The 15,200-nt window shown below is 39.0% G+C and overlaps 1 protein-coding gene and 1 long non-coding RNA gene across 2 annotated transcripts in view; both read left to right on the top strand.

Annotated features, from left to right (window-relative positions):
- The window catches only part of LOC309499293 (uncharacterized protein), a 54,753-nt gene extending 40,744 nt beyond the window's left edge, over positions 1–14,009 (top strand). The window contains exons 2-10 of the mRNA XM_082170490.1: positions 4,395–4,479; positions 7,909–8,033; positions 8,132–8,222; positions 8,437–8,543; positions 9,513–9,596; positions 9,676–9,743; positions 9,844–9,927; positions 10,692–10,746; positions 12,360–14,009. Of these exons, the coding sequence (XP_082026616.1) occupies positions 4,395–4,479; positions 7,909–8,033; positions 8,132–8,222; positions 8,437–8,543; positions 9,513–9,596; positions 9,676–9,743; positions 9,844–9,927; positions 10,692–10,746; positions 12,360–13,439 (1,779 nt within the window). The 3' untranslated portion in view covers positions 13,440–14,009. The remainder of the gene's footprint in view (positions 1–4,394; positions 4,480–7,908; positions 8,034–8,131; positions 8,223–8,436; positions 8,544–9,512; positions 9,597–9,675; positions 9,744–9,843; positions 9,928–10,691; positions 10,747–12,359) is intronic.
- On the top strand, positions 4,522–6,537 carry LOC309514062. The gene is made up of 2 exons (XR_014211592.1): positions 4,522–5,261; positions 6,278–6,537. It is a non-coding gene; the product is annotated as an uncharacterized lncRNA (long non-coding RNA).
- Positions 14,010–15,200: the final 1,191 nt, after the last annotated feature.

The following is a 15,200-nucleotide window of genomic DNA, read 5'->3' as shown; positions in this document are numbered from 1 at the left end:
TAGACTGGTTTGTCCCTTATGTTTTATGTGAACATTAAACATGGAATATCAGAATGAAACATGGAAAATAAACATTTGCTTACAATAATTGATCAGATGGAGTGTTTAATGTTACATTCATGATTTATATTGGTTGTAACTCTTTTCTTTAACAATTCTTTCTATTGCTGTTTTTCTTAGTCTTGGTCTTTATTCTTTTTTATTTATTTTATTTTTTAATAACCAACCTGAACGAGGTTGCCAAGATTTGCTGATTCATGAAGTTCAGGAAGTCACGTGATTCTGGCGAACAGGTGGACAAGCGATATAATGCTGTATAATGCGATATAATGACGGTGGAAGCTTTAAGAGTGAGACAAAAGAAAAAGGCTGAGTGTTGACTGTTTTTGCTGCACAAATCTATAAGCGACTTTCTTATTCACGAAAAAAGTCCGCAGTCGAGTAGCTTTTAATAAGAGGACTTGGCAACTCTGGGGACATCGAGAGAAGGAAGTTAGGCTATAAGAGAAAGAGAAAGAGAAGTATTTATACACATGCTCTAACACTACAGTGGAGAGTTTTTTTTATCGTCGCGCTGTATAGCAAACATTCCCCTGTTTTTCTCAAGCTTCACCTGTTTCATCTCATCCTTCATTAGTTCACGAGAGGTTCGATCAGGACTGCAACAACAGGGGTATGTAATGCTATTACTGTAACTGTACGAGTGTGTTTGTGTGCAGTTTACAATCCGATGCAGCCAGTTTCATAAATGTCCAAAACGAAATAAAAAAAAATGTCTTTAAGGCTTTGTTTGGTAAACTAACACAATTCTAAATACTGTAACATTTGTTTAAGTGACTGTATTTGCTTTATTTATTTATTTATTTATTTAGAGAAGAGGACGCGTGATTGAGACAGATTATGCGCTCCTATAGGGGAGACCGGGGACAGTTGCAACACTTTTTGCATTTCTCTCAGTTACTCAGAGACTATTTGGACTAGATCAACCAAATTTGTATATATTAAACTTGCATCTGTCTGCTAATTACCCATACCATTTAAAGATGATTATATATGACATATCGTTCACAGTATTTATTTGAATGGAAGAAGCCAGATGTTGCAACTGACCCCGACCCAGGGACGGTTGCAACACAACCCAGGGGACGGTTGCAACATGTTAAAAATACCTTAAATTTCATTAATTAACTTATGCTTTTTGTCTCAATGAGCATAGAATTCTGAAAATATTAACTGTTTTAGGCCTACTGTAATATTATAGTATTATTTATTTCAATAATATTATTGTAGCCTATTATTTATTTATTTAGTCATATTTATCAAATAACAGTTATTGAGTTTTGTTTGTTTATGTGTAGAACAGGCCCACACAGATTCAGTGTGCAGGTGTTACAGATGCTATTCAATCTCTCCATATTTCAGTGTCAGACAGGAAGAATTGAACAATTTGAAATGCAACAAACTTTTATTAAACATGCAATTTATAACTTGTTGCAACCGTCCCCGACCCTATCAGCCATGACAGAACATCATATGCCTGCTAGACACACTGACTCTGACACATGCTCACCATGGCACTTAACAAAACAATAATTCAAACTAAGTAAGTTTTGATTAATTCATACAAATTTTCAGGACAGTATGACAAAAATACATCTCATGAAAAAATGTACTTTCATACCTCCAAAACAAGTTTTGTTCAATAAATGCAGCAGCGGATGTTGAATATGTCTACTGTCCTCTTGGTGGGGGGAGGGTCTAACTGTGCATGTGCAGTATGAGTGTCATCACTCTAGCTTGTTTCTGATTGGAGAAAAATGACATGTTGCAACCGTCCCCATGTTGCAACTGTCCCCGGTCTCCCCTATTTTATTTACCTTTGTGTTTTGGATTTTGATATTTAATATTAATATACTAATTTATGAAAGTTAGGCAAAATTTATGTTAGTTGGTTTGTAGCTAAAATTCTTGATAAAGTCTTTACAACATCTGACACTTTTTTTTTTTTTTTTTTTTTTACTGTTTTATGTCGGCCTTCTTAATAAAGAAAAACAAAAGCATTTAAACTATGCCATTTTTTCTGGAAATTCGAACAATAAATGTTGCTTAAGTGTGAAAGATCGCTGTTTATTGCTACATATTCTCTGTGATCAGACTTTATTTAGGTGTAGTAAGGAGAAAAGTGAATAAACATTAATGGTTAAAGCATTAGTGGTTTGGTCATATAACATTTCCTGTTTTAGTCCCAGTCTCCCAGATATTATTGACTCGTTTCCACAAGGATATTTGATTGGCTGCTGCGCCAATATATAAATACTCAATACTTCTTTGTTGAAACAGCAAGTATAGATTTCAAAAGACAATGATATTCACATATTTGTATTCTGCACAACTTATTTACATATTATGTGATTTTGTTTTTTATTCTAAGTTGTGTACTGATATGTGTACTGATACTAAGTTTAGCCTAGGACTGATATGAAAGAGTAGCCTGGATGCCAGCCGAACTTAGCCCCGCCCACAACATTTTTAGGTCGGGAAGTTCGGTCTGGACTCGATCCGCTGAGGAGCTATTATGCCCGAACAAAAATAGTTCGGACCAATCAAATTGTAAGGGCGGGCTTTATACGATGATGGACAGATGAGCAACGGTAACGTAATCATCCACGTCATCAACGAGCGCTTGGGTTGAATTCAAATGACTGCCGCTGGAGAATTGAGATTTCACGAGTTCACGCTTACAAATAAGTCAGATAGAATAAATGCATATTTGACGTGCTGTCCGAGGAGAGGGCTCCAGGCTCGGTATTCGGACCGAACCCTAGGCTACTCCCCCCGTATTCCTGGCTGTGGAAGGACAAGCTGAGAGTGAGTGGAGGGATGCTGAAAACTGTCAAGGAATGTTAACTTAGGTGAGTTAACAGACTGAATAAATATATGCTTCCTCTCATGCTGATAGTGTAGACCGTAGACGGTAATTGTTTGATGACAAGTTGATTGGATTGATTATTTGAACGTGCTCCTCCCGAACTTTGTTAAAACATCATGTGTAGATTCCGCCATCGCGACTGTTATGGTAAATGGTAAATGGACTGCATTTATATAGCGCTTTCACAGACCCAATGGCCACCAAAGCGCTTTACAATATTGCCTCACATTCACCCATTCACTCACTCATTCATACACCGACGGCGGTGTCAGCCATGCAAGGCGATCCAGCTCGTCGGGAGCAGCTGGGGTTAGGTGTCTTGCTCAAGGACACCTCGACACTTGGTCAGGTGGAACCGGGGATTGAACCACCAACCTTCCGGTTTGTAGACAATCTACATGTACCACTGAGCCACTGCCGCCCCCACTGCCGTTATAGAAGATATCGACCGCGAACAAGGCATTTGTCGATCGGAAACATGAATGAAAAACATACGTCACTTACTCCGTTGCTCTGATTGGTTGTAGGCCTATCTAGTTGAGTGCAGAGGCATTTTCCTTCCTGGTTCGGTTGAAACACGCTCCATAATCAAAGCTCAATGGACCAGTATCAGACTCACATTCTGACTAGAATCTGAGTATGACAACGTCAGGCTAATGAAAGAGACTTGTTCCCCATATAATTGTTGCTATATGAAGTGCAAAAATGTTGAAGCTCAATATTTCAAACCTTGGTGACAATATAAAAAAAAAAAAAATACATTAATCTGTTCAAGTCCATTCACTTACAATCTTTTTTATGTAACTTCTACAGTATGTACATTTTATTTCATTGTACTTATTGTATATATAAGTAACATAAAAAGTATATTAAAGTTACATAAGTCTTTCACTCACAATCTTTTTTTTCCAACATAAATACATTATGCGTCCTCTGGTGGTGTGAAAGAGAAATTACATGAATAAAAAATATGAATACTTCTCCATGTTCCCTCATTTAGAGAACACTTCCCACCACTCTTTTTTTTTTATCAGTTGTTTTGAATCTCAATTTTGACAAAAATGCCACGGTGACATAATTCATTGGTGATGATATATGCAGTAAACTCATTTCTAAAGCGCTGTGAAGTCTAAAGCACCGTAAACTCATTTCTAAAGAAACGAAGACCTAATGTGTGTGTGTGTGTGTGTGTGTGTGTGTTTGTAATAGTTTTTCACCCCTGTAGCTCATTTCTAAAGGGTTAACCTGAATGCTTCAACATTCCTTGACCTCTTCTGCACTTTCGAGATTTCCAGGAGAACAAAAACACACTTCAAGTTTTGTCCATTTAATAACAGATATGACAGAATTAAGATTCATAAGGAGATCTCACAGTTGCATTATATGATGAACACTAAAAGTCTTCTGTCAGTAATCTTTGAATTGCTTCATACGTCATTAATATTCAGTATGTTTTCCCCTAAAGATGGATGAGTATCACAGACTCTCAGATGCCAGTGCTGTCAGCAGTTCCTCAGATCACAGCATGAACGTTTCTCCTGGCGTGATCAGTGAGTACAAATATCACACACACAATATGAGCATATTGCAAAATAATCATCAAATCGTTCTTAGAAACCATAATCTGATGGCAATGGTAGACCAGAGTCAGGCGAGGACTGAAAACTGAGTCTAATTTTTTTTCATGTTTGAAAATTGGAATATATTTCCATAAATTTCTGATAAATTACAGATATGACAAACTATACTTGTGTGTGTCTGCCTCAGACATTCAGTCCAGTGTGGTGCTACACATTTAAACACAATCTTTGTGTTGTTGTTCGGTGTAACTCAATGTCACTGCCATAGAAACCAATTCCAGAAATGCAAAAGTGTCACGGGACACACTAAACGTTACGAATACACACAGTGTGGAAGGTCAGTCGTTTAGATCACATGCAAATTGAAAACACAAATAATCAGATTTCGACAGTGACAGTGTGAACGAATAGTTAATTGTCTGTTATTAGTAAACTAGGCTCCCCATAAACACAAAAAAACAAACCACACAAATACATGAACTAGATAATTATACAGGAAAATAATATATTAATAGTATTTTTATGTAGATTACATTTAAAGGGTTAGTTCACCTAAAAATGAAAGCTCTATCATTAATTACTCTCCCTCGTGTCGTTCCAGACCTCCGTTCATCTTCTGAACACAAATAAAGATATTTTTAATGAAATCAGAGAGAGTTCTGTCCCTCCATTGACAGTTTACGCAACTACCACTTTCAATATCCAGAACGATAGGAAAGACATCATTAATGTAATCCATGGGACTTTATTATGTTTTATGAAGCAACGTGAGTGCTTTGTTTGCATAAAAAAAAGATCATTTACCACTTTTTATACAAAATCATATTATCCAAAGTGTGTTCACGCAACAATGTCATCTCTCTTGTGAACACTTGCGCATGTGCATGAGCAGATCAATATTTTCTTAAAGGGGTGGTATAATGCCCCTTTCACAAGGTGTAAAATAAGTCTCTGATGTCCCCAGAGTGTGTGTGTGAAGTTTTAGCTCAAATACCCCACAGATATTTTTATATAGCATGTTAAAGTTGTCACTTTTTGAGGGTGAGCAAAAACGCACCGTTTTGTGTCTGGCCCTTTAAATGCAAATGAGCTGCTGCTCCCGGCACAGGGGGCGGAGCTTCAACAGCTTGCACTCACACTTTTAGCCTTTTATGTTCAAACCGGAGTCAGTCAATGATGGAGAGACTCAAGAAGAAGTGACAACATGTAGAAGCAACAGGATGTTTCTTAATGGTTAGTTGATGAATTTATGGAGCTTATGTGTAGTTATCTTCTAGTCATTGATTAGCATATTCTGTCTTGATAATCTATAAATCGTGTTCAGGGGGCGGGGTTTATGTAAATTCTAGGGTTGGTGATGTCACTAACCCGGGAGGAATGTGGTGTAGTCTCTACCAGCCGTTTGTTGTAGTCCTTAAAAAGCGATTTCTTTAAAAGCAAATATCTCGCTTTGCTTTGAACTTTGAGCGCTGTAACTTTGCAGATGTTGTTTATGCTCAAACAGCAACATTACACACTAACTAAAGTTAGAAAAGTGAAATCATAATCAACCACCCCTTTAAATAAAGTGGTAAATTGTTTTTTTTGCGCATACAAGGCACTAGCGTCGCTTCATAAAGTAGAGGTTAAAGCACTGGAGTCTCATGGATTACTTTAATGATGTCTAACCTATCGTTCTGGATATTGAAAGTGGTAGTTGCGTAAACTGTCAATGGAGGGACAGAAACTCTCAGATTTCATTAAAAATATCTTCATTTGTGTTCCGAAGATCTGAAGGTCTTACGGATGTGGAACGACATGAGGGAGAGGAATTAATGACAGAAACTTCATTCTTGGGTGATCTTACCCTTTAATAGATTACACATTCAAGAAAATATCTGAAATTATTTTGTAAAAGGTGTTTTTTGCATGTTTGGACTGAGTTTTCATTGCATTCACACTAGGCTTGGGCGGTATTCGAATTTTGATACCGTCAAACCTCCTCCCTATTTTACCGGGGTATACGGTATTACCGTGACTAATTAAAAATTATGACATAATGGGCTCAGACGGCGTCACCAAACTGTTGGCTTGTGCCTACACCGTTCAGAAACTGAATGCCAGATCGGGCAAAAAAAAAACAAAAAAAAAAACAAGCCCAACCCGTGCACGTTGTGTCTGAGTCCGGCCGACGGCATTAACTGTTATTATGAGCCCGAGCCCGCATTATTCAACATAATATCTGTGTGCGTGCAACAAGCAAGAAGTGCCTTTGTAATCCGGTGGCGTGTCCATTGATTTTTATTAATAAAACTTTTCTGCAAAGATGGAAGTTGACGATCGCCATCTCTGTAGTGAACGCGCCTATAGAGAGAAATACACATCATTACACAATCAGAGAGTGGGCTTTTTCTTTTCGTTTTGAATTGTTTCGTTTAAAGAAATTGACGATCGGCATCTCCGTAGTGACCGTTATAGAGAGAAATGCACATCAAGGATTACAGAGAGTACGTTAGGCTAGTCTATTTATTTTCGTTTTGAATGGTTTCGTTTAATGAAATTGATGATCGCATCTCCGTATGAACGCGCCTAGAGAGAAATGCACATCATGGATTACTTAGCCTAATCAGTGAGTAGCCTATTTCTTTCGTTTTTAATTGTTTCGTTTAAATAAATTTCAAGCTTTATTTATATATATTTGTCATGTCTGTGAGGCATAGCCTACACTGAGTTTCGGTTAATTTATGAGATTTCAATGCAAGTGACCGCGGCATGCCCATCATGTCATGATTATCCAGGCAATTGGTTGATGAAAAATTTATTAAAATTAAAAAAAATTATCGTCTGACTCCCTATGCATCCCATCTTATTTGTGCCGTTCACTTTTCATAATCAACAAAAATGGAAAAAATAACATTATAATATTTTAACAAATACGAAACTTAATGCGCTTATTTAATGAACTCGAGAACAAAATGCATCCTGGCAGCAGTGAGTGGGCGGTTGTTTCGGAGATGCGACATTAGGTTAGAGGTGTTTACATCTCTTGTATTTACCGCCTCTCCCTTCTCATTCGGTTGGAACCAGAAATATTGCCAAACTGAAACCACACATAAGCATTTTTTAGGCAATAAATAAATTATATATATTATAGGCTATAAAAGTGCCGGTAATGATGGTATTGAAACTGATACCGGTGCTATTTTAAGATCCCGCGGTATCCAATATTACCGTAATACCGCCCAACCCTAATTCACACAGTTCTGAGAGTCAGTTTGTGGTGTTTTGAGCACTTCACAGAAAAAAGGGTCATGTTGCGGAGCAAATGGTTCAGCTGATTCAACGTTTGTAAAAGCTTTGTTTCTCATATCTCTAGTGCTGACAGTATTTTGTAGAAATGATTGTAAATCTGGATTATAGAAGTGCTAAAAGAACATGGATACACCATAGAGGAACAGCTTGGACGAGGGGTTTCAGGAATGGTGTTTCTGGTGAAAGACGCAGATGGAGATCTTTATGTGGTCAAACAGATGAACTCCAGAGATGTAAGATCTTACTTGAGTATTGACCACACAACTCACAACTTTTCCCCTCCAATAACAGTGTCGCTTCAATGGAAGGTTTTTCTTCTTCTTTCTTTCAGGACGAGGAACTGGATTCTGTCAAAAATGAAGTCGAGATCCTGAAAACGCTGCAGTTTGGATATATTGTTACTTATGTGGATTCATTTGAAGGTTTTTTTTTTCTTTGTACACTAATGCTCCTTTGTTCCAAATTAAAAATGTGGTCGTTTTTTGTTGTGTTTCTGAAAAATTAAATAGAAGTATTTACCATGATAGAAGGATAACAGTTCAATGAACAAAAACATCAGTGTAGCTTTTGGAAAATGAATCTATTTTAATACAGTTAGAGTTAAATCATTCTCTGACTGGATGTTCATTTATGTAGATAGAGAAGCGGGACGCATTTATATTGTGATGGAGTATTGTGAAGGAGGAGACCTTTCAAAAATCATGGGAAAACAGAAAGATGAAAGGTTTTTTGAAGAGAAACATGTGAGTTTCTGTTCTATTCTCTATCCTTAAAACCACTCTCACACATGATTTAGTATGTTATGACCCAAAAAATACAATCCTTGTGAGGACATTATACACACATACAGTATACACACATACAGTACACACACACACACAAATATTGAGTTTTCATGTTTTATGAGGACATAGACGTAATGGTTTTTATACTGTACAAACTGTATATTCTGTATACACACACACACACACACACACACACACACACACACACACACACACACACACACACACACACACACACACACACACACACACACTAATCGGACCCCTAAACCTACCCATCTCACACACACACACACTAGCCCGACCCCTAAACCTACCCATCACACACACTCACACACACACTAACCCGACCCCTAAACCTACCCATCACACACTCTCACACACACACTAACCCGACCCCTAAACCTACCCATCACACACACACACACACACACACACACACACACTAACCCGACCCCTAAACCTACCCAACACACACACACACTAACCCGACCCCTAAACCTACCATCACACACACACACACACACACTAACCTGACCCCTAAACCTACCCATCACACACACACACACACTCACACTCACACTAACACAACCCCTAAACCTACCCATCACACACACACACACACACACACACACACACACACACACACACACACACACACACACACACACACACACTAACACAACCCCTAAACCTACCCATCACACAAACACACACACTAACCCGACCCCTAAACCTACCGTCACACAAAACTCATTCTGTATGATTTATAGGCTTTCCTCATGAAGACCAAAAAATGTCAAAATTGACTGGCATTACTATACTTGTGGGGACATTTGGTCCCCCCCCCATAACGTAGGGATTACCAGGACCAAACACACACACACACTCACTGACTCACACATTGGGATTTCTCAATGTGTGTAGATCCTCGACTGGCTGGTTCAGATTTGTCTGGCTCTGCAGTATCTACACGAGAAGAACATTCTTCATAGAGATATTAAACCTCAGGTATGCACTGATAAAGCTCAATAAATCACATCACAAAGTCAGATCTGGAAGACTTATGAGATTTCTGTTGTCATTGTAGAATGTCTTCCTGACTGAAGATGGTTACATCAGTCTAGGAGATTTTGGAAGCTCAAAAGCATTGGAAAGGTAAAAAAAAAAAAAAAACATTAATGGGAACTTGTGATGGATCAAAACCTAAAGTCCTGGACTGTTACAGGTTTGAGTTTACATTGTTTTTCCTTTGCAGAGCTGATGAATATGCTAATTCAGTTGTGGGGACAAACCTCTACATCAGCCCAGAAGTTCATCGGAAGAAATATAATTCCAAGAGGTAAGCTTTTGGATAACTGAATGTATAAACAATATTGATATGTTCAGCATTATAAAAAGGTAATCAAAATTAAATTTCCTTGATGCTTGATTGGTGCTTGCAAAAGTATCAACCTTTGGATGGTAATTGTTTACCATGGGGTCGTAAGTTATTTTCAACATTTACAGGGTTATTCAGTGATTTTATTGCCGTCTGAATTCAGACGTCAGTGTTTTTCTCCCATCATCCGCGTAAAAATCCCCAGCTGAATTACCTACTATTTATTGATGAACACCAACACCAACACCGTGTGGGGATTTAATTGCTGTCCGAATCCACATCTCTGAGTTTAGAAGAAGTGATCACTTCAAAATTCACAGTTTAAATCCTTTCTGATCATATAGCTTCCTACATTATTATACTATTATTAAATTAAATATGAATCTATTCATATTCATTTATTTACAGCAGACAATCATGCGACTGACCACAGTGGGTTCATAGGATCATAAAACTCGCTCCTCCACCGTCAATAAATCGCCAAATGTTATATATATATATAACATATGAATGCATATGTTTTATCACTGAGGTGTTTTTACAGACATCCACATGAGAAACCATTACTGTCCGAATAGGGCTCAAGCCTTATAATACAATATGATATAACTCAAAAAATTATGGTAACAATACTACACATTATATTTTTAAGTAGATAGCATATAACATGTTTTACAGTGTACACATACTTCTTGATTTTCATTGTCATGCATCGGCTGTTTTAGTGACATATGGTCTTTGGGATGGTTGCTCCATGATCTCTGCATGCTTGATTTGTGGGTGAGTATTTATTTATTTATTTCCAAAAAACACCATATTACTGTCACACTTTCAGTCCAATGATGATGAAATGCCAAAAGGATCAAATAATAAAACATTTATTAAATAACTCAAAATGTGAAATCCAAACAATGAGCAAACACCACAAAACAGTGTGTTGTGCACAAATACAGGATCCTCAACAGATCAAACTGAGGAACAAAACTCTAAGAGATAACGAACTACAGGACTAGCAGGTGTGATGATTGAATCAGTGTCCATGACAACAGATTGTGGCGAGATCTTAAAACAAATGAGACGTGACTAAAAAGACACAACGTCAGCGAAAATGAAACTAAAGAGCATAACCGTGACAGAACACCCCCCTCTTGGCTGAGGCTGAGGAGGTGGTTCTGGAGGTGGATGAAGGACTGGTGAAGAGGAAGCCCTGGTGGAAGGGACCAGGATGGCGATGATGGGAGGAGTGGACCACCACTCTGGTGGTACACCATAGCAAGCCCATGGCGGAGTCGACGGAGAGATGAGCCATGATGGAGTACTGGCTGATGACATCCAGGGGACGACAGACGGAGAAGAAGTCATTGACAGAAGAGCCCTAGGTCTAGGGACAAGGGAGCCTGGAGGAGCCGTAGGGACAAGGGAACCAAGTGGATCCTGAGGGAGGGAGGAGCCATGGTGGAACCGTAGGGACGGAGCCTGGTGGAGCCCGAGGGAGGGAGGAAGGAGCCTGGTGGAGCCCGAGGGAGGGAGGAGCCAAGGCGGAGCCGTAGGGATGACAGGCTGATGGGCAAGGTGGATTGCTGGGACCAGCAGCCGGAGGATCCACTTTCTTGGGTGAAGCTGGCAACTGCAACACCAGAGGCTCTTCCACAAAGGACTTAGTGTATATTTCCCCTGAGTTTGAAGTTGTGTTTTGTACTCTTGCCAGTTAAGATTACTTTGGCTTTCTCAATTTGCTTCCATGGTTTTTGATTTGCCCTCATGTGTCTCACCTGTGTCTAGATCAGGAGTGTCCGCATTCAGTCCTGGAGGGCCACTGTCCTGCAGAGTTTAGCTCCAACCTCAACACACCTGCCTGGAAGTTTCTAGTATGTCTAGTAAGACACTGATTGGCTGGTTGAGGTGTGTTAAATTGGGGTTGGATCTGAACTCTGCAGGACGTGAGCAGGATTGGACACCCCTGTTCTAGGTCAGGGGTAGGCAGCGTCAGTCCTAGAGAGCAGCTGTCCTGCAGAGTTCAGCCCTAATCAAACACACCTGAACCAGCTAATCAGTGTATTCAGAACTACTACAGCTATAGGCAGGTCAGTGGGTTTTTAGGGTTTGAGCTCAAATCTGCGGGATAGCAGCTCTCCAGGACTAACGTTGTCTATCCCCTGGTCGAGTTAATTACCTTGTTTAGTCTCTGATGTTTTTCTATGTATATATAACCCTGTGTTTGTTTGTTTTCTTTGTCAGATCTCATCTTTTTTACAGTGGATGTTCTGTTTGGTGTTTTTTTTATCATTATAAACTGCTTGCAATTATATCCAGCTCTTTTTTTTTCCTTTTTTTTTCTTCAACCCCTACTGACACTAACCAGATTCTTATTTTAATTTTATTTTCCTCCACAGGCAGATGGCATGCAGCGTCACATACTTCACGCTGTCAGCATGGCAGGAAACCTCCCTCACATCTCAGAGAGATACTCAGAGGAACTACGGGAATTAATCGGACAAATGCTCAGCCGTGACCCTAAAGACAGACCTTCAGCTGAAGAGATTCTAGCGAAACCATTCCTGACAGATGCAGTAGACCGAAACAGCAGAACGCCAGAGGCACTGCTACAGAGTTTCATGAAGTCCGTCAGCGCCTTCGATAAGGCCTACAGCAAGCACTATAAAGACATTGAGGACTTAGTTAGTGAGTGGGGAAGAATAACGGATTCGATGGAGTCTGCGCATTACAGCGCCACAGCGGGGAGTCTGTCAGGTTCAGTGATCGGAGCAGCTGGAGGAATCACTGCATTAGTTGGTTTAATTTTGGCTCCATTCACTCTTGGGGCGTCTCTGATTGTTACCGGTGTTGGTGTTGGAGTAGGAGTTGCAGGTGGAGTAACAGGTGCTGCATCCACCATTACTAATACTGTACAACAAAAATCATTCAGAGAGAGCCTTGAACAAATTCAGCAGAAGTATAAATCTGTAAGCGAACCAATTCTCACACCACTGAACACACTGAGAAAGGTACTGAGAAAAATCACAAAGTTCAGTGTTTTTTTCACCAACTCGACATTTGACAATGTACAAATATCATGCAATTTAGACAGGAGAAATGTTTTGTGTGCCACACAACTCATGAATTTAGGTCTGTTGGCAAACATTAGCAGAATTGCTACTCAGACTGCAAGAGTAGGACGGGTTGTAGCCGAAGCCTTTTCAGGAGTGTTAAGTGGACTACTAGTCATCCTTGATGTCGCCTTCATAGTGATGGATTCTGTAGACATTCACCAGATGAGACAGGGAAAAGTAGATGATCCAGAAAAGGTCAAATCCAGTGTCCTCAAATCCATTGCAGAGATGAGGAGAACACATAATGAGCTTTGCAATGTCCAGAAGGAAATACAAAAAACAAGAGAGGAACTAAAAGACTATATAGAATTGGCCAGGTTTGACAGAGAATTAGACAATGATTTAAATTGTTTAAACATATAGATATGATACCAGTCAGAGAATCGGGTAACATCTTACCGATTATATCAAGTCAAATCACCTTTATTTATATAGCTCTTTTTGTTTCTAGAAGAAAACAGCGTCACAGTCCAGCTTAAGTAAGTTCTGTGATGGTACATTCTTGTTGTATATAGCTATTTAGCTGCTCTGGATAAAACAGTGATGTCATTGTCCAGTTCAGTTCTCATATAATGGTGTCAATGCAGGAGATCAATAATATTGTTGAATATTAAGTGTCCCCAACTAAGCAAGCCAAAAGTCAAAGGCGACAGTGGCAAGGAACCAAAACTCCATCAGGTGACAGAATGGAGAAAAAAACTAGTTATCAGATACAATATATATCCACATGCGTTTTCTATTAAATAGAGGTGTAGGTTTGATTATGAATTAGCATTTATGAATTACTATTTGTTTTATATGTACTTATTGGGGTGTGTTTATAATTTAATAAACTAATGTCAAACCTGTATCTAAAGGATTCTATACACAATATGAGAATATTCTTATAAGCAAGTGTTCTTAAGTTTAAAGAAAAATAAATAATGGACAGAGTGTGTTGTTATTGTTGTTGTTGTTCAGTCTCCCAATCGTGCCCGACTCGTGCGACCCCATGAAGTACAGCATGCCAGGCCTCCCTGTCTTCAACTATCTCCTCGAGTTTGCCCAATTTCATGTTCATTGCATCAATGACACTATCTAACAATCTCATCCTCTGCCTTACCCTTCTCCTCCTGCCTTCAATCAATCCCAGCATCAGGGTCCTCATTATGTGGTCGAAGTATTTGAGTTTGGGCTTTAGCATTAGTATCTGTCCTTCCAGTGAACAGATTTCCTTTAGGACTGACTGATTTAATCTATTTGCTGTCCAAGGGACTCTCAAGAGTCTTCTCCAAAACCACAGTTTGAAAGCATCAAATCTTTGCGCTCAGCCTTATGATCCAGCTCTCACAGCCATACGTTGCTACTGGGAAAACCGTAGCTTTGACTATCCGAACCTTTGTCGGCAAGTTGATGTCTCTGGTTTTTAATGTTATCTAGATTTGTCAGTGTCACTTTATTTATAAAGCACTATTTAAAACAACAACTGTTGAGCAATGTGCTGTACATCACATAAACATAAACACAATTAAAACAAATTACAGACAATAAACAGATGACATGCCACTGTATCATCGATTAAAAGCTATTTCTAACAAATAAGCCTTCAGTTTTGATTTCAAATTTCCCACAGTACTCGCAGTCCTAATACTAACCGGCAGACTATTCCACAATGTCAAAATGCCCGGTCACCTCTTAGGTTTAATTTAGTCCTTGGAACCACTAATAGTCCCTGATTTGGATCTCAGAGATTTATAGACCATTAAAAGGACTTACAAAATCTACTCTAAAGTGGACCGGCAACCAGTGTAATAGGCGTGCTTTCCAAAATCAGAATTAAGCAAGATTGTTCCTTACTACTTCATAGGAGACTCCTTAGGAGTCTGAAATACCAAAATCGCCCAGTTCCAGATCTTCAATGAATACACCATGCGTTAACACAAGATCGAGTGTGTGGCCCTGGAAATGAGTGGGGACTTTCACTCACTGAATTAAATCAAAGGAGGATAAATTAATTGACAAATGTGTTTGACGGTCTGCACACATGAATGTTGAAATCTCCAAGAATTATTACTTTATCAAAGTTTGATATGATGTCCCCAAGAAAATTCACAAATTAATTTAGAAAAATCTTTGTGTGCTTTA

The sequence above is a fragment of the Leuciscus leuciscus genome (genome assembly GCF_965113295.1).
Source record: "Leuciscus leuciscus genome assembly, chromosome: 1".
NCBI lineage: Eukaryota > Metazoa > Chordata > Actinopteri > Cypriniformes > Leuciscidae > Leuciscus > Leuciscus leuciscus.
This window is presented reverse-complemented; position numbering and strand designations above follow the sequence as displayed.